General features: G+C 41.7%; 1 protein-coding gene across 3 annotated transcripts in view; it reads right to left on the bottom strand.

Annotated features, from left to right (window-relative positions):
- TMEM108 (transmembrane protein 108) overlaps positions 1–20,669 on the bottom strand; it is a 240,308-nt gene that overhangs the window by 121,215 nt on the left and 98,424 nt on the right. Inside the window, exon 2 of one of the 3 annotated variants that reach the window (XM_032787004.2) lies at positions 6,076–6,161. In XM_032787004.2, coding sequence (XP_032642895.1) covers positions 6,076–6,115 — 40 coding nt within the window. In that variant the 5' untranslated portion in view covers positions 6,116–6,161. Of the gene's footprint in view, positions 1–6,071; positions 6,162–20,669 lie in introns of those variants that run through there. The other 2 variants (XM_032787005.2, XM_075062516.1) reach the window with 2 other exon arrangements.

Genomic DNA, 20,669 nt, shown 5'->3' with positions numbered 1-20,669 from the left:
GCTTTGCATTGCAGGGATACACTGATCTCTCTACACTCAAAAAACACGGTTCTTTATGTGACTAATGTACTCAGAAACAAGAATGGAATTCATTAGCAAAGAGTGACCAAAACTTCCGATACTAGCTCAAAACCCCCAGAAAGCAGGGAAGCTGGGGGGGGGTATGTTATTTTCTTTGATCATACACACACACACACACACCAGGAAAGGCCATAAAAATGCCTTAGGTGAAGAGCAATGCACACTAACCTAGTTACACAAGAGGTCAGCAGCAAGAACTGATATCATCAGGAGTCAATTCCTGTTGGGGGTGGGGAATAGATCCTAGGAGTTGAAGGTGCTGAGAACCCTTCAGAAACCACTCAGAATTGGGCTCTTTGACAATCATGCTTCATGCATTTATGGCATTACGCAAGTCCTGCATGTTGGCAGCGGGTTAGACTAGATGATCCTCGTGGTACCTTCTAACCCCATGTTGCCACAGAATCATAGGGCCAATTATCAGGCCCACTCCTAAACAGGACTTAAGGAGACCACTGACCATGTGCTGGTCCTCTGTGCAGGGGTGAATTTCACCCCAAGTGAATTAACAGGAATACAGTAAGGCCGTCATGGCTTAAGGATGAACAGAATTAACTGCACTCAGAGCACTGGGAGAAAAATGGTCTCATGATATTCCACATTATGAAACACAATCACTCAAGGCCATTTTGTTCAGGGAGGCGCAAAGGGACGGTTGTGCAAGTGGGAGTAATAGAAGAAAAAAACCCAGTAATTTCCTTTTAAATGGAAAATTGAACTCGCAATGTACATAGCCAGTGCTGGAAGCAATATCCACATTCATTCATATTTTAACAGCAATATTGGAGCAAGTTCCCACATGAATACAAATCTCAGTAGCTTCCACACATAGTGCTAGCAACTAGGGCTTCCAGATTGCAATCGTTATCCCATGCAAAGAGCCCAACCAAAAGAAAGAAAAGTAAATATTAGTGAACATGACAAAAGCTTAAAATAGGTCATACGCTCCAGTTCTGCACCCCCAAATTATCACTGTGGGAGCTTGCTTCCATTGAAATCCCCAGAATTTAATGGGATCCTAGTCAGTTTCATAGGGCCTGGTCTATGCGATCAATATATAGGGGTATTTCCACTCACTTCAGTGAGTATTGGGTCAAGCCTACAATACAGAACAGTGAGACACTGATGTCTGGAAATGCACCAAGTGGCAATGGCATGAAGAAAGTACAAAGACACAGCTGCAGACTGTCCTTTCCCCTGAAGAGATTTCAATCTAAACAGACAAAACAGGGAAACAGGCACAGAGAGGGAATTATAAGAAATATTTATAATTGGGATTTTACTTGCATTTATTTTCCAGATACCACCGTGATGGGTGCCCATACAGAACCTGGCAAGCTAGATAAACAGAAATCATATCCTCATCGTTTTCAATAAAATAAAACGCCTGAAGATAGAAGCATCATGTCCCACAGCTTGTCAGACAAAGGCTTCATCAGTGGCCTCGCTCTCCATTTTTTTCTAGTTTATATACAACTTCAAATTTCTGTGTGAAAAATGCATCGAGAGTAAAATAATATGCATGTTTGCATTCCACAATATGTCTGTATTTTGTGTATCAAGCTGCAGGGCTTATATTGCCATATTAGGTTTCTGTAAAAAAAAAAAAAAAAAAAAAAAAAAGGACATTGTGTTGCCTCGTGGGAAAGTCATTTGCACGTTCATCATTACAGAGGCAACAAACTGCATCCATAAATGTGTCTAGAACAAATGGCAGCAAATTGTGGACAAACGTTTTGTTTTCACTGGTGCTCATCAGCACAATCCAGCTGGTGACATCAAAGCTCTTGCTAACAAAACAAAAAGGGAACAGGTTTCTTGAGGTCTTTTTATTTGTTTTTTAAACTTCTCAGAGATTTCAGCCTGGACAGGATTTTTGAAGATGCAATTTGAAATCACTGCTTCTTGGCAGAATATGTTACGTGTTTAAATTACTAATACATAAATTATGAATCACTAGAGGTAAAGCAGTATGGCCCAGAATTCCAGTCCAGGGCCAAATGTAGCTGCATAATTTTTACCAAGGCTACCTCTTGGCAGCTGGGATTAGATCCAGGCCACTTACAACCACATTAAAAGCCACATGCGTTGCTGTAAAAGGGTTTAGCATGATTTTCCTGATCAGCCCATATGGATATTCTGGCTGAGAACCGTAATAGAATAGTGTTACAAACTTTTATTGGACTGTCTAGATGGCTAGGCCAAGAATTTCACACCTTGGCGTCTACAGTTAGTCTCCTAAAGTCATACTTAGATACCTCCCTGATTTTCAAAAGAGTTGAGCAGCTAACAGTCTCCCTAGTCTCATAATCAGGTAGGTGGCTAAATAAATATTACAATAGCAACTAGATGCCACAACCAAGATTAGGGCCACATTGTGCTAGACACCATACAAAAATGTAGTTGGAGACTGTCCTTTGCCCTGAAGAGATTTCAATCTAAACAGACAAAACAGGGAAACAGGCACAGAAAGGCAAAACAACTTGCCAAGGTCCCACAGTAGGTCAGTGGGAGAGCCAGGAATAGAACCTAGGACTGATGAAACCCAGTGCACTGCCCTAGCCACTGGACCAGACTGCCTCCCATAGCTCAGATGCATAAATATGGATTTAGGGACCTAACTTTAGGCTCCTGTTTTTGAGGACTGTGGCTCTGAAGTACAGCAATCTTTGGGTGGAGGGGAGGAATTCACTGTTCATACTGGCCAGGGAAGCCGTGTTTAGACCCCACAGCAAACATGGCTGTTCCTAAAATAGACGGGGTTTGTCTACCCATCTACAGGAACATTTCGTTCATTACATCCCAATCTTTGACTGAGGCAATGGCCGGAACATTAGAAATGGAACTGCATGCAGAGTAGCCATGAGGGGCCCAATTCTCCATTGCCTAGAACTTCATGCAGTCACTTATCCCAGTGCAAAGTGAGTGTAAATTGTTATCACATAGAACTGGCAGCATTCCGGACCCACATCATACTGCTGTGAATGAGAACGCAAGGTGCATGGCAATGGTGAATCATGCCTAGGGATGACTTACTCTATTGATATCTTCTCAAAAGTATGTTCTTTTGCTGTACTGTAGTAGCAATTCTCCCTCCTTCGTATAGATGAAATGTAAGGACTACATTGTGGGTGCTTCCTCGTGGCACAAAACATGTACAAAACATGCACTAAAAATAATTCCATCTGGTTTATTGTAAAATACACTCTTAGGAGATTGTAACTGAGGTTATGAAGCAATTGGAAGAAGCCTAGCTTAAAGCAATATGTCTATCTGATATAGATGAGGAAACTGGTTTACTGGGAATAATAAAAAAAACAAACAAACAAAAGCCTTATGACCTTAGGCTCTATAAAGCAAACAAACCAATGAAATAGCTCCTTATAATAGCTCCAAATACATGTATAGTATAAAACGTATGTAATCACTGGAATGTCTGCACTGACAGAATACTTACTACAAAGCTAGGAACGGGTAATGCTAGCTACATTACTATATACCATTGTTGAGTTCACACAAATAAATGAAAAACGTCATTCAACTGGGATTAAAAATAATATTTTTACATTCCATTTTTCAAAGTTTACCATGCAGCTTTCATTGCCATTGCTTAGTCATACAAGTTCAGCAGTTTGCTCATTCTTTCCCTCTGATTTTTCCAAGTTTTTTTATTACGTTCAAAACACTACCCTGAAAAAAAAAATACAGCAAAAAACCCAGCAAACTTTGTAACAGACTGTTTAGCGGTGCAAGGTAGAATTACGTTAATAGTCTTTATTATTACATGGGCCTAGTTAAGACTAATATGACTTTTGACCATTTATACCAGCTGAGTATCTGTCCCTTTGAGTTATGACTGGTAAGCCACTTTCCATTTCCTTTACATTGTATTGGTGTCATAAATAAAGAGGACAAGAATAAACAAGCTAGTATCCTTATGACAATGAAGAACACTAAATGGATTCCCATGATCATCTATAAAACCTACTAATATTTAGGGTTATTTTTCTAACAAACCAATAGAAGATATGTCCCTCACAGTTGAGCTCTGGGTGCTTAGACCATTATTCTTTGATAGTGACCTAGCTGTCCTCCATGGAAGAGAATTTTAAGTCCCAAGCACCTGTTCAAATAGTATGAATTCTGGGCCTCTAAAGATAACTTGTGGCAAAATAGTAAGACTTTTCGCTTTAAAAAAAAAGATTAGTTAAGTAGATTAGTAGTGACTGGGAAAACATCACTGCAATTTGAAGAATGAACATAGGAGATCCTAATAACTAGGTTTCTTTATGGAACTGGGTAGCATAATGAGCATCAGACAGATGAACATTCTAACGAAGTGAGGTGATAACATTAAAAAATTCTACCAGAATATTATTGTGAACAGACACTTTACTTTGTAAAATATCATTAACAAACAATAAGCAATGATCATATATGCACTCCCTTTTTAAATTTACTTTCTAAAGCGTGGAAGTGAATTCATTCCACAGCAAAGTTGCGAGATTGACAGCACTGAGAACAGATGGATTCCATCTATCTACAAACACATAAAACAGCAATCTAGCTTTCTTCCCATTGTCTTGCCTAACCCATGATCTGGAAGGCTCACCTGCAGGTGTGGGAGGGTTTCCCATTTTCTGTTTCCATTCTGACTTTGGTCTTTATGTTGAGACCACCACCAGCGTTGGCTATTGTGATGTTTTCCATCCACTGAGAACTAGGCAGAAGCCACTGATGCGTTTCACACAGATTACCGAATAATGAATTACTAGTTGATAACAGCTTTCCTGTATCCCCAACCCAAGCCAGTTTGAGCAAACAGCGCAGAAGCAAAACATTACATCCTGTGTAATAGGGGTGCCGCTGCCAGAGGCCCCCCCCAGCCAAGTCTATCATTGCACACCAAAGGTTCATACTTATCTCCAATTCTTCTGCCATCCACAAGGAGCTCTTTCCCTGCAGCCTGCTCTTATAGACTCATAGACTCATAGGTCAGAAGGGACCAATATGATCATCTAGTCTGACCTCCTGCACAAAGCAGGCTACAGAACCCTACCCATCTACTTCTGTAACAACCCCTAACCTATGTCCGAGTTATTGAAGTCTTCAAATTGTGGTTTGAAGACCTCAAGCTGCAGAGAGTCCACCAGCAAGTGACCCATGCCCCACGCTGCAGAGGAAGGTGAAAAACCTCCAGGGCCTCTGCCAATTTGCCCCAGAGGAAAATTCCTTCCTGACCCCAAATATGGTGATCAGCTAAACCCTGAGCATGTGGGCAAGACTCACCAGCCAGCACTCAGGAAAGAACTCTCTTCACAGGGTCACCTCTCACATCTGTCTCTCCCTGGAGTTTAGCCTTTTGGCTCTGACCTCCCACTCTTACAAGTGTCTCCCCTGTTCTGAGGGACAATGTAGTCTAGATACTACCCTCCTCCAGAGTGCTGCTCCTGAATGGCTGAAAGAGAGCCCTACCCCACCCAACACTACACGACCCCTTAAAGAAATAGTGTCCAGGGTTTTTCCCTGCATCAGACTCCTGCTTCTCCTCTTCAACTGCCAGGCCATTACCTGGGCCTTTGTTCATCCCAAATCCTTGGAACAGGTCCTTTGTGGGCCCCTCACCCCACACTCTACTCTTAAAGGGTCCATATACCCAAGTACCTCCTGCTACCAGCCACCATCCCCAAACTTCTTACATCTCATTCCTCTGTGAATTCTTATGGTTTAGATGATTATTGCTCTGCATTTTCACCTTTGAATGAGACTCTGCTAAATTAGCTGAAGATTGAACATTTTCTTAACGTGCTTCCAAATGCACAATTGAACAAGGGACTTAAAGCACATGTCTAACATTAGCCACATGAACGGTCTCATTGATTTCATTAGCACATGCTTAAGGACCTCCCTAAATTGGTGCTTCGATTACTATTTTTAGAGAGAGATTGAATCATACATTTCTCACAATAAATGAAAAGGTAAATCTCTACTTACGAAACAGTTGGCAATACAGGACCTGTAAACTTCTCTTCATGGTATCCTCTGGTCCTGCTTGTCTGCCAGTTTATTCATGATTCTGTCTAGAAAATTAAAAGAATAATTAAAAAAATCAATTATTTATTGCAAGCAGAGGTCACATTTGATTTTCCCTCCTGCCAAGAGGTAGTTGCGTAGGAAGTAATGTAGGTTACTTTGTTTTACACACTGTATCCAGACTCCACAAACTGCACATTGGTACAGACATGGCTGTGTTCAGAAAGTCAGGCACAAAACTGACATGACAAAGCAAGGGCATAAAACATCAGCACTAAGAAACTATTCTTGTATTGTGCATGGGACTTAATAAACCCTAAGTGAGATTCTGCTGTGCTTAGTTATCCAATTTATCCACTGATTGATTTACTTGAGGACAGAAATAGGTCCAGAATATTTAAAATGTGCATTAAAGATCCAATAGACAATGAAAGAGCCTCTGGAGATTTTAGAAATATATTGGATATATGTGTGCTATCTGAAGAATTTTCAAGACAAAAACAAGACAAATCCCAGGTACAGGATTTTTCTGTAAAAACCCAGCACATAGCAAATTTTTGGCCAAGTTATCAACTGTTCAAAAATGCTAGTTTATCATGGAAATGACAGTAGGTCTTTATCAGCAGTGGAGCAAATGCAATCCTTTAATAGGAGTCTTAAAATGATACAAATACATTTTTGACAAATACTGGGTGGCCCAGTGGATGTTAACCGTGGTGTGTACTCAAATGCAAATCACAAGGAGTTTGGTGACCTTGGTCTAGTCCCAAATCATCATTTGGCCATATCACAAGACTTTCACTAAGCAGGCCCATTTCTGATTGCGGTTTTGGGAAAGGCCCATCACTGGCATAGCAGAAGTGAATTTCAGATACCTCAGGTATCCATCTGTCTATATAGCACTCAACACTGTAGTATTTTTGACCCAAAGACTTCAACCGAGGGATACAGATGGTTGTGCTAAACTGTGAGGACCAAATTGTGCTGCTCAGGTAACACAAAGGGGCCAGAACCAGTGGAGACTCATAGACTTTAAGGTCAGAAGGGATCATTATGATCATCTAGTCTGACCTCCTACACAATGGAGGCTACAGAATCTTAGCCATCCACTTCTGTAACAAACCCCTAACCTATGTCTAAGTTATTGAAGTCTTCAAATTGTGATTTGAAGACCTCAAGCTGCAGAGAATCCTCCAGCAAGTGACCCATGCCCCACACTGCAGAGGAAGGCGAAAAACCTTCAGGGCCTCTGCCAATCTGCCCCGGAGGAAACTTCCTTCCCAACCCCAAATATGGTGATCAGTTAAACCCTGAGCATGTGGGCAAGACTCACCCGCCAACACCCAGGAAAGAATTCTCTGCAGTAACTCAGATCCCATCCCATCTAACATCCCAGCACAGACCACTGGGCATACTTACCTGCTGATAATCAAAGATTAGCGGTCCAAAATTAATTGCAAATTAGGCTATCCATCATACCATCCTTCCATAAACTTATCAAGCTTAGTCTTAAAGCCAGATATGTCTTTTGCCCCCACTATTCCCTTGGAAGGCTGTCCAGAACTTCACTCCTCAATGGTTTAGAAAACCTCATTTAATTTCAAGTCTAAATCTCCTAGTGTCCAGTTTATACCCATTTGTTCTTGTGTCCACATTGGTATTAGCTTAAATATTCCTCTCCTCCCTAATATTAATCCCTCTGATATATTTATTAAAGAGTAATCATATCCCCCTCAACCTTCTTTGGTTAGGCTAAACAAAGCCAAGCTCTTTGAGTCTCCTTCATAAGATTAGGTTTCTTTCCTCAGATCTTCCTAGTAGCCCTTCTCTGAACCTGTTCCAGCTTGAATTCATCCTTCTTAAACATAGGAGACCAGAACTGCACACAGTATTCCAGATGAGATCTCACCAGCGCCTTATATAACGGTACTAACACCTCCTTATCTTTGCTGGAAATACCTTGCCTGATGCATCCTTAAACTGCATTAGCTTTTTTAACGGCCGTATCACATTGGCGGCTCATAGTCATCCTGTGATCAACCAATACTCCAAGGTCCTTTTCCTCCTCTGTTACTTTCAACTGATATGTCTCCAATTTATAACTAAAATTCTTATTATTAATCCCTAAACACATGATCTTGCACTTTTCACTATTAAATTTCATCCTATTACTATTACTCCAGTTTACAAGGTCATCCAGATCTTCTTGTATGACATCCCGGTCCTTCTCTGTGTTAGCAATACCTCCCAACTTTGTGTCATCCGCAAACTTTATTAGCGTTTTGTGCCAAGGTCAGTAATAAAAAGGTTAAATAAGATTGGTCCCAAAACTGAAGGATGGGATCTGCTCACAGCTGTCCTCTTGAGAAGTCTCCTGGCAAGGGAAGGTTCTCAAAATGATGGTGGAGAAGTAGGTTGGAGCAGGGTATTATTCTGAAAATTTTCAGCTGGTCCATAGTCACCCATCGTAACTTAGATCAGCCCTGAGGGTGCTCTAAATTATGCCAGGGCTGGGGTTGGAGTTGGGTCAGCTGGGGAACTGGGGAGTCATACAACTGGCTCCATGGCAACTCTGCCTTTCTCCTGGGTGGAGCAGATTTTGGGAAAGTGGAAAAAATGTTTAGACACACCATCTTTCCTCCCCTCCATGCAGCAACTGATAAAAATGTGTGTTTTAGTTGTAAGATGTGTTTTCAATAACTTGCATAGATATTTTTTAAAAAAAATATGTAAAAATGAATCACAATCACATTGTTCTGCTCAAGATTAAAATAACTGCATAAATCAAAAGCACAATGCAAATGTGGTTCCAAAATGTCACTATGAATAATAGAGGGACAAGGGGGGTGAGGCAATATTTTTAATTGGACCTCTTGGGTTGGTGAAAGAGACAGACTTTCGAGCTACACAGAGTTCTTTTTCAGATCTTGTCTCTTTCACCAACAGAAGTTGGTCCAGTAAAAGATATCACCTCACCCACCTTCTCTCTAGAATCGCCTGGGACCAACACGGCTGCAACAACACTGCAAACACTGTGAATAATGTCATACCTGGTACTCAAAGAGAGAATAGCATTCAAAATTCTAACACTGATAGGAGATTATACATACAACGCTGAGGGAATTCTCCTGAATGCTTCTCAATAAAAAAATAGTCAACACTAAACAGTATTTGATATCTCATAGCTTTCAGTTCAACCTTTTTCATTATCCAGACTAGTGAAGGCATTTAGGAGTCATTTTAACATACTCCGGTATAAATCCTTCAGGGCTTCTTTAAGAGATATCCTGAAGACATCAGATATACCAGCCAAGACAATAAATAGCACTTCTCCACTGAATAAATGCCAAAGGAGTTTATGAAAAAAGAAGAAGCATATTTGACTTGCATGTGGAGGTCTCCTAGGATTGCCACTTTTATTGCCTCTGTTGTGCAATGGAAGAGGAGTCTTTGTTACGTTATTGGATACAGCTGTTTATATACACAGTGACAATGATCACTCTTGCAGTCTTTCCCTTTTTTTCCATTTTAAAAAAAAAGTAGCCCTAATAAAATGAGAAACCTTGCATAGTTTGTATAGCGCAAATCATTTGTGTTTTCTCCTAAATTACAGCAACCATCACTGAATTTTTTAAATTAAATTCAAATGAGGTTCACGATCATGTTGGTGAAACCCACCTATATCATGAAAATCCACTGAGGAGTGACCCATTTTTATTTTGTCCCAAGCAGCAAACAAAGGAGAGAGGAAGATTTTTTTAGTACAAGCAGGTGTTTTCCTATTTATATCAGAGGGCGCAAGATCAGGGCCTCCTGGCTCTGTTACTGCACTCATTGAAGTGAAAGCCATAAGATCTGGGCCTGTATGCACAAACCAGACATACGAGGGTTCACTACAATATTTTCCAAAACAGACATCACACAATTCTACGTTTAGCATAACTTAATATAGTAACCAAAATATACACAGCAGAAGATCTTCATTGCACAAACCACTTACGATATCTCCATTGCCCAGTTTACAGCTTATGTCAAACAGGATTTTAAAGACTAAAGCAAAGTGGTATAAATAAAAAGATCCCCCCTCCCAAAAGCTGCTTAATCACAACCCTGAAATCAGTGTAATGTGCCAATTATTTTGAATTGTGCTTGGCTAAAGGGATATAATATCATGTGCTTCTGACTGCCTGCTGGCATTATTTGCATTTCTTTACTATCCCCATTCTATTGCCGTCCATAGTGTTTAAGTGTTTACTGAGTGTGAATTCCATCTTGGCGCGGATAATGAATTATATGCTCTTGTATATTCAGATAAGTATGAAACCACTCTATCTAAATGCATTAGGATAATTTGTGCCTCTATAGGAGGCAGGAACTAGACTGGTGTCAGGTGAAAAATATCAAAGACGGTTTTAGTTTGAAATCTCTCATCTTGATGTTGCTGGTGAACCTTCTCAGTAATGCTTACATAAAATTCTGTACAATAAACTGAGTAAAGCTTTATGGGCCAAACTCTGCCTTGACTTTACAATCCATTCCAATCGATTAAAGTTGTCAAGGTGAGTCGGCAAAATTTGGACATGAGTTAAAAAAACAAAAACAGACACACACTGCAGGGGGAGGGGTCCTAGGATTTTAAAATCATTTGGGGGTTTTGGGGCATGTGTTCAGGAGGGAATACTTCTCTCTCCCACCCCAGAATTGTGTCTTTCAATGCATACAAAACATGGAGCAATAGCCAGGCTGAAATTGCAAGGAGATTGTCATCCAGAGAAAGGCAATTTTTGCATAAGTTTGGAAGCAAAAGTCATGTTGATTTTCTAAACAGAGGTACTGACAAATTTGGAAACCGAAACTAGGTTGATTTTTCATATAGACTGACAGATCCTACAACCCTTACTTACACTGAATAGGACTTACTCAGTTGAGTAGCTCCATTGAGTGTACACACTGGGACCAGAAATAGTGATTAAGGGCAGTATGGTGTGATGGAGCCAAGTGGATTGCCTTACATTTGGGATCAACATCAGATGCAATGGCTTTGAAAATGTAACACATTTTGGTAACTGAAATTGCTCTGTCCTTCTACAAAAGTTCAGAATCTTAATCTTTTCAAATTCAAATAGCTATGAGATTTCTAGCGGGGGTAGGGGGGAAGAAAACGAACCACTACCACTCCCAAAACTATATATTATCAATAGCTTCCGAAGTTGTCAGGAACAGTATCTAGTTAATTTCAACTAGCCAGACTGCTTTGAATACAGTATGTATATATAGCTTCAATTCAAAACTGATTTAAGCAACACCATGAGGACAGTGGAGTAATCTATAAAAAAAATTGATATGAAAGCATATGTTGGAAAATGAAATGTAGATAGCAGGGCTGGCTCCAGCGCTTTTGCTGCCCCAAGCGGCAAAAAACAAAAAACCAAACCATCAGCAGCACTTCAGCAGCAGCTTTACCGCCGCTGCTTCTTTGGCGGCAATTTGTCAGCTGGTCCTTCCCTCTGAGAGGGACCAAGGGACTCGCTGCCAAATTGCCCCGAAAGACCTGGATGTGTCACCCCTTTCTGTTGGCCACCCCAAGCACCTGCTTGCTGCGCTAGTGCCTGGAGCCGGCCCTGGCAGATAGACAAACACACAGAAAAGTTAAGAAAATATTAAGGTTGCAAAGTCAAGTATTCAAAAGTTAAGAAGGGCCAGAATTAAGGTTGCCTGTGCAACCTTAATTTGGCCCCTTTGTGCATATGCATTATGATGCAGTCTTTAGTTACATGAGGGCCATGAAACAGGCTGGTGTCATGATTCTCCAAGAACAGCCTAAATGACTAAAGAGAAATGACTAAAACCATCTCAACACAATCCTGCTGACTCCAGCCTTGTCTCTGAGATGGGACAGTGTGAAAGGTCCTCTGCCCGCCCCTCTTCCTGGGACCCACTGGCTGCCCCAATAAAGCTCAGAGAGACTTCTGGTTCTGCAGCATCCACGGCTTTATTTATACAATGTTCCCCCACCACCAGTGTTATACTATGCAGGCCTGATAATCTCCTTTCCTAAACAGAGTCTGCCTGAAGACTGACCTTCCCCTGGCCATTCCATCTTCTTCTGGCTGCCAGCCAGACTTTATAGCCCTTGAATCCTCAGGCCCGCAGGTTCAGCCAATTCTAAAGGCCCAGCGCCAGGCTTCTACCCAGCCCCAATCTATTTCCCCTGACTGAGGCTGGCTGAGCACAGGCTAATTAGGTGCCTTTGCACCAGCACCCTGCTACAGCCAGCAACAATCAATGACTAGCTGTACAATATGCTACAAAGATGACCTGCAGTAAGTATGGATGTATGTCCAATAATTTCTATTTTTCACAGGCAAAATGAAGATCATCCATCTGTGCCACCAGCACAGTTTCTTCCCTCTCCTGACCTGAAGCTTGTTTACCAGAGGCCTAGGATGCTACAGCATCCAAATTGAGCTAGAGAAAACGCTTTGCAGGTTTTTCCAGTTAGCTCACCAAGGAATGGTAGGTTAGATTTTCAGTGGTAGCTGGGAGGGCTAAGCTGCATTAAGCATTGATTTGTGCAAGGAGTTTTGCACACCACTATTTGTGCACATAAACAATGGAATTTGCATGCCCAGGCCCAGTTTCTGGTCTTAGGTAGGCCAATGTAAACCCAGAGTAACTCCATGGTCTTGAAGCGAAATTGAAACTGACTGTTTTTCATTGTACAAGCCGAGTAAAATGCAAGTAGTAAACAGCCAGCATATTTTGTAAAATGATACAAAATAAATTTGATTTTTAAAATTCTTTCATTTAAAATAATTAAGCTGTTATTGGAAATCCAGGTATGTTGTCTGGAACTGCATGTGTGTAGTATAGTATTCATTAACCTACTTTGATTTTATTATTTTTATTTTATTTTTTCATAATTCTTTTTTTAATAAATGTTTGAAAACAGTGTGTTTTACTATCTTGTGAAGCATTAGGAGTACCTCGTAGGATGTGGGTTATTATTAATAAATTAGGGTTTAGGCCAATATTTTTAAAAATGGATGCCTAAAATTGTTATTAGATCCATATGTAGGCCTCTAAGTGGTGGCCTGATTTTCAATAGTTTGAGCACCAAGCAGCTCCCATTGAGCTCTTCCCTGAAACTCAGGTATTGTCTATATTACAAGTTGCACCATTATATAACTGATGGTGTATTGTAAACCAATGTAATTAAACCAGTCCAAGTTCATGCATAAAGCATACAGCTTGATCCCTTTTTAATAGATAAACTGGTGAGTGTTTGTAGACAAAGCCTCGGGTGTCTAAAATTAGACACCCAAGTTCAAAAGTATTAGCTGAAGTGTTGTGTGTCTGAAAAGGACCAACATGCTCTGCCCTTTATAATGTGAACTATTGCACATACAGTGCAGCATCACCCCGCATGATGCATAGATGTGTGAAAATCTGTGGACAGCTGGCAATGTTGTCTTTCACAGTAAGTGAGCCCCCTCGTGCCTCAGCTAAATTAAAGAGGACAATGAAGACATAATGATGAATAGAAGACAAAAGACTCCAATAGAGCTGACAGCTCCCTGAACATTCAGTCGTTCATTATGTTTGAAAGGAGGAAAAAAATATCAACGGTGTCTTAAATTAAGGAAGAAATGGAGGCGAATAGAAAACAAATGTCGAGACAAGCCTAGCAACCACTGGACAGCCCTCTTGCCATTGTGAGTCTGTCAGATAGAAATCAGCTGATTGAAATAAATGAGAAATAGAAGAAATGATGATGAAAAGAGTGGCTAGGCAAAAGGCATGACAGTTACAGCCCATTAAGCATCCAGCCACTGTATCCAAACATCATCTCACACCTAGCTGTTCCTTTCCCTGCTATGCATCACTCTAGAAGGAAAAGTTATTGGTGAAAATATCATTGATGACTTTGAGCTAGATTATGCCAACAAGACACAGAGAGCCTCCCAACCCCCTCTTTTGCCCCAACAAAGGGTGAGCCACAATGTTGGCCCTCTGCTTCCAGTGTTGTGATGTCCTGGAGACTCTAGTACTGATGCAAGGCTAAATACTCCATAAGAGTTGGGGAAGGTCAGTGTAATGCAAGGCTAGGCCATATCTGCACACTGGGCTGTGAAACTATCCAAGCAGCACAGGAAAAAGCAAATACTGCTCCCTGTAAGAGTTCAGTAGCAGCCACTCTGCCTACCACTCAGGGAGGTGTACTGCCTTCAGGAGCTGCTGATGGACCAACAAATCTCTGCATCTCCGTGGGCTGTAGCTTAAAGACACAATAGAGTCCTTTCAGCAAAGATGTAAGTGTGACAGATTTCCCTTGGGGTGCCACCTGGAAATGAGGTACCACTGAAACCTCTGACCCACCAGCCTGGGCTCCCGCTCACACAGTGCAAGCTTCGGCTTGGAAGGCATTGTAACTTGTCACAGCAGCACGTTCACCATCAATCACACAGGTAGGAACACATCCAGCTGCAGTCACATGCAAGATCTCTAACCACCAGCCTCGGACCCCAGAGCGGTACCATCCTGCTCAGGTCAAATCTGACCAGTATACGGGTCTAACACCCAACCCGCCTCTCCCTCGATGTGAAGAGGACCATGCACACTTGTGGGAATCGAGCTGAGATTTTCCCCAGACCTTAATCAAACGCACACTGGTTTGGATTAAAACATAAAATAAGTTTATTAACTACAGAAGATAGATTTTAAGTGATTAGCAAACAGATCAAAGCAGATTACCTATTAAATAAACAAAACCACAAACTGAGCTTAACATACTAGATAGATAGGGTGAGCATTTGCTAATTCATATCCTGAGTGATAAACAGGCTGGCAGATTCTTAAGGCACAAGTTGCCTTGTCTTTGCAGCTTGGGTTACCCAAGTTTTCATACACAGGCTAGAAATCCTTCTAGCCTGGGACCATCACTTCCCCTCTGTTCAATCTTTTTTCTCAAATGTTTCCAGGTGTGTTGTTGTAGGCAGAGTGAGGTACCCACAGGATGTCATTTTCCCCCTTTTAAATCCTTTTCCCAGTTGCTGAAAAGCTCTTTCGCTGTGACCAGGGTCAAACAGTCCCCACTGTGTAGTGCTATCTCTGAGAGGTTTCTATTGTACACAGTTTCTGGGGTAATCCTTCTGCTTGTGTGCATTTCCTCAATCAGCCATTAACATTGTTTGGCCTTTTTACTGTTGTACTTGAAAAGCTCTTGTGGCAGTAACACAGACATAGCCAAACGTCATAACTTCATATATGATGCTAGCATATTCAATCCAATGGGATATTAATGTCTAGGAGATCAAGACTTTTAGAATGATACCTCACAAGGCATAGTTTGTACAAAACATATCCTAATTATATGACAGTGGTGAATACTGGGTTGCCAGGGTGTCACAGTAAGAACCTCCTTTTTTTTTTGTGTATTCACAGATTACCCACCCCTGATTCAGTTGTTCTCATACACTGCATTTAACATGTTGTCCAAAGGATGGCTCTTGCAGCAGTACAATGGCTCTTAATATCATGCTGGCAGGAGCATAGGTTCAATACTGGCCAAGTGACATCACACCACCAATTCTTCTATACTTGGTTTTTTTTTTCCGAGGCTACACAGGAATTACAAAGTTGACTTACTGCATTTGCCTCTTTGAGTAATTTGTTTTTAAACTTTGTGGCCTGTTTTCAAAATCCAGCTTTTATTTGGCAAAATTTAGGTCTGGGACCCTTTGGGAGTGCTAGTTAAAAATTGTGGCAGTGAGGTTCCTTGCAGCAAGAATTCTATGTTCTTGTTCAATGTGCACTCAATCACCTGTGATGATTTATTTCCCACTGTCTGGAACACAGCTGCATTCAAGCAAACAATATTTACCATCTTTGTATAATATATACAATCTAACTTCTGGGGAGTTTTTACTCCCTAAAAAAAAAAAAAAGAGAGGGAGCTCTCCATTATACAGACTTTTCTATATGCTCTTTGGGATGAATTCACCCCTCCTGGTTCAGGCAGAAGCCATTTGAAGGGCCTTGTCCTAGCAAGACCTCTTGCATAACAGGAAGGAATTACCCCTACGAAGGGCAGGCATCTTTAACTCTTCTTGGGGCTTCCTAGGAACCCGGCTGGCATAGATTGCTCAGGAATGTGCTCAACCAACACACACGCTACACCCAGACCTCTTTCCCCTCATTTCACTGCTTTGACAAGCTCTGTGGTTCTAGTAAAGCCTCTGCAGAGGCTGGGAAGCCAGGATATGGAACTCAAGTGTAACTTTTCAGGTAAGAAATCGAGATGGGGCAGTTAAGGAATTCAGTCTTCAGGGGACAGCGTTGGATGTCAAAATGAATTGGGCATCACACTCAGGTTGACCATTTGTATAGTTGCATGCCATGCGGGGGCTCTTGAAATGTAGGCCTCAATGCGGCAGTACTGGAAATGCAGGCCTAAGGTTCCCACTTAGTTAGAGGTCATTGCCTCTTTGGATCATTCAGTGCTCTTGCTTCCAATCTGCATGGGAACTCAGAAGCCAAGGCAATATGAAAATACATATTAATGGAAAAAAGCATTGGGAATGTCTGGAGTCCAGCAGACAGCAGTACCACTAGCACAGACCCATATGCATGCAGAAGCAGCACTAGTGTGGAAGCTGCCCTGTAGTGGATATCAGGTTGCCCTGAGTTCACAGCACTCCCACCATGTGGTGGGAAGCAGACACTTCTGCAAGCCCTATGGCACCAGCCACTGGCCCGTCCGAACACTTCAAATCTGAAGTCTTCTTAGGAAGGGTGGCTTTTCTTTTTTAAAAGAGAATGTTTTGAATGATATTACAGACATATCATTTATAAGCAGGTGCTATTGACCTGATTGTCAGAGACCAAGAGCACAAACCCTAATTAAGTCAATGGGCTAGGTTCTAATCATCATTTTTCCAGTTTAAATCTAGAATAATTTTATTGGCTTCAATGAAATTACTTTTAATTTACACAAGAATAACCAAGAACTGGACCAGGCTCAATGGGAACTGCAGAAGCTCAGCACTTTTGAAAATCAGACGTGTTTTCATTTACTGTACTGCATCATGCACATTTATGGTGCTGTATATACACCTTTGAATAGTAAAAAAAAAAAAATAGGAATGTTTTTAGAGTTCAGGGACAGTTGAGAGGTTTGTAGAATGGTCTCCACCTATTGAGTCTTGAATAGACTGAGGATCTCTCTCCCTTCCCCTCACTAGAGGCATCAAAGATGGAATGGGGAAAAGGGCAAATGTGCAGGGCAGCTTGAGAGTAGCAGCAATGCTGGTGTCACAGCTTGAGGTCCATGCACATGCACGGAGACCTTTGCTAGCGTCCATCAAGCTGTTAGCAGATTTGCCACAGTGATAAAACACAGCCAAAAATGCTAACTAAATCATTTTTGACTCAACAGGGGTTTTGGCTAAAGGTCTGGGCTGGATGGAGTTCTTATTTCATCCATAGCAGACTGATCATCTGCTGTTCTTCTCTTTTATGTTTTGTTTTCCTTTTAATAAACTTGTTTGGTAAAAACTAGAGATGAGGCTAAGCCACAAAAGGTCAGCTAGAAGGACGACTAGATGCATGTAGTCTGACCTCCTGCATGGCCACAGCCACAGACTGTTACCAAGTGACTCCTCAGTCTAACTCAACAACTTGTAATTGAACTAGAGCATGGCTATTGTTGGGTAGTTTTGAATTGGACTTGAGCGTATAGAAAACATCATTGGGAAAATAATATTTCTGCACTACAATGGTACCCAGGATCCATAATTCAAGTTCAGATAACACTGGTTGTTTTTTCTGTGGAAAAGCTCTCAGCTCCAGCCATTTCTATATTGTCAACATGATAGCAGCAGAGTTGGCCTTAGCAAGTGGCACTGACCTGCGCTCAGACACAAGGTTTTCCTTTAGCTAGCAGATCTTAGTCAGGAAGACTAGGATTTAATATATACAATGCATGAGAAAACTCTGACTGTAGATTTAAAAACCTGCTCAGACACCTTTCATCACGTTTTCTTGAAAGGAATACAACATCACTCAACCGATGTAACATTTCTCTCTCCTTTTTCAATCATTCCTTTTGTAATTCAAAATATTTTTAACTGACATGAACAGCATCCAAGCCACAAAACACTTTTGTAAAGGAGATGTCTGGGGTGGGCAGACAAGATGAGAAGAAACACAAAGTGGACAAGCCTGGCTTTGACTGCTGACATATGTCCGACTGGTTTCCCCGAAGATAAGCAGTGCTCATGTTGGTGTCCTGGCCATATTCCATCTCGAGTAAGGCTCTGCCTGGAGAGTCCAAACTTTCAAAAAAAAAAAAAAGTCGTGCCCAAATTAGGCTGCTAAACCAATATTTAGGCATCAAAATAAATGGGGCTGTTTTTTAAAATGCTGAGCACGCAGCAGCTCCCACCAAAGTCAATTGAAAAAAATGTATCAGACAGTTTATTTAGGATCCTAACTGTGGCCTTAGAAGCCTAACATTAGGCACCCATTTGTTAAAATCTTTGCAATAATTTCCTTACACTATTTCAATTGGATACAATATTCTGCTTCACCTTGTGTTCTAAGCTGTCAAACAGCTGACATGTTTCACCTCAGCAATGGCTGTATTTCACTGGTGGATGGAGCGAGCTCTGTGTATTATCAGTTTGCTCCATAGAGCTAGTGTTTTGGGATCCCTTATGAAGAGTCTTGTTATAGAACTGTATGTGGTTATTAGCATTACTGTTATTAAAAAGAGAACCGATCATTAGGCTCCTAAAAAAGCTCATCTCTTAAAAAGTGATTATTAGGAGACTGGCCCGAATTGCTTGCTTCTGAAGAAACATTTGCAATACAAGGCCTGGAGGAAGGATATTCTGTGAGGTGCCTCTTGCAAAGTTTCCCTAAACCACATCATTCATTGGGGGAGGGGTTAGGGTACAGTTCCCTCACCCAGAGAATGGATCTGCAGTTCCTCTTTCCTGTGCCAGACTCCCCAAGCCTCATCACTGGCTTTTGGAATCCTGATACTCCCTAACAGCGCTGCTCCCACAAAGGGACACTCACTCCCCATCCTCCCCTCTTGAGAGAGGATGACAGAAAAGGTGATGCAATCCTAGGACGTGAGACAGGTCCAGGTAACCTCCATGGGGCTGGTGAGGGTGTATGAGCACCAAAACATTCAGTCTCTCCCACTCCCTCCGCCCAGCCTTGGGGAGAGTCCTTGACAAGGTCGCAGGAAGGGTAGTGGAAATGATGCCACAGAGGCAGCTGAATGTGAGGCAGAGATCTGTATGTAGAGGGCTCCCTCTCCGCAGGGAGCTCCATCGGATGATGGCATCCAGAGTTCTAATTTAGTCTCAAAATCCTATGTGACACTAGTGCTACCTTTAGCTCCCTGATGCAAACACTCAGAATCCCACTTACAAGACGGTCCCATGGCCTCTTTGGTAGTTTTATGGGGGTGGGGGTGGGGAAATCATTAGATGGAGAAGGGCAAGTGTCAAAAGAGGGAGTGAGGGAGATAAAAAGAAGAAAAAACCCAAGTGTATAAGGTCCTCTAATGTTTGGATTTTCCTGACCTTCCACTTTGAATGCGTGCATGCCCTCTGGCACACCTAAGCCCTATGACCTTACCAGGAAAGCCATCAGGACATAGGTTAGCAGCCCAGATGGGTTCCCTTTTAATCAGCTGAACTATTGTGAGAAGTCTTGAAGAGAAAAGTGAGAATAATCACCAAGCGTTAGCTGTAGAGTCTCCATCACCACACCTGAATTACCAGCGCAGGAGATTTTATTTAGTTAGCTTATTATTTGCCATTAGCAAATCCTTGAACCGGGAACTCCAGTAGGAGATGAATTGGAAATCAGTTGCTGCTGAGTTTGGGTTGTTACCCCTCATCCCCACTCCCACGAGTATGCACATGTACCCCTAAGGGGGAAATCAGAGGGTAACTCCTCTCTGAAGTATCTGAAGATGCCTCTCCCTTTCACCATTGCCCCTGGTGGAGTTCACAGCGAAAGCTAATGCCTGTAAGAAGATTTGCTCATATCGCACTGACTGGCAGCACATGGATAAATTAAAGCTTGTTCCCTAACACAGTGGAGGGTTGAAAGGGAGATTCATTTGGGAATTTAAAAGCCAGTCACCAAAGATTGATCTGGATCCAGTTGCATTTAAGCGATAATATTTCCTTTACTTCATTCTTCTTCTAGGTCATTACTTAAACTCAAAAGGTATTTCCCCTTATTGTTTTGTTTTGCTACAGTTACACCAGTGGTGAGCAACCTGCGGTCCATGGGCCGCACACGGCCTGGCAGGATAATGTGCTGCCGGGCCACAAGACAGTGTTTACATTGGCTGTCCGGAGGCACAGTTGTCTGCAGCTCCCAGTGGCTGCAGTTTTGATTTTCCACTGTTACCTCTTAATTTCAAATGAATTAATCATTGGTTTACCATTATCAAGTCATTAGGCATCAAAGATGAAACAGATTGTCCCACAGGGTATCAGTTATTTTCTGCCACGAACATTTAATTG

This window comes from Chelonoidis abingdonii, chromosome 2 (genome assembly GCF_003597395.2).
Source record: "Chelonoidis abingdonii isolate Lonesome George chromosome 2, CheloAbing_2.0, whole genome shotgun sequence".
NCBI lineage: Eukaryota > Metazoa > Chordata > Testudines > Testudinidae > Chelonoidis > Chelonoidis abingdonii.
The sequence above is the reverse complement of the archived record's forward strand: the minus strand, read 5'-3'. Positions and strand labels throughout refer to the sequence as shown.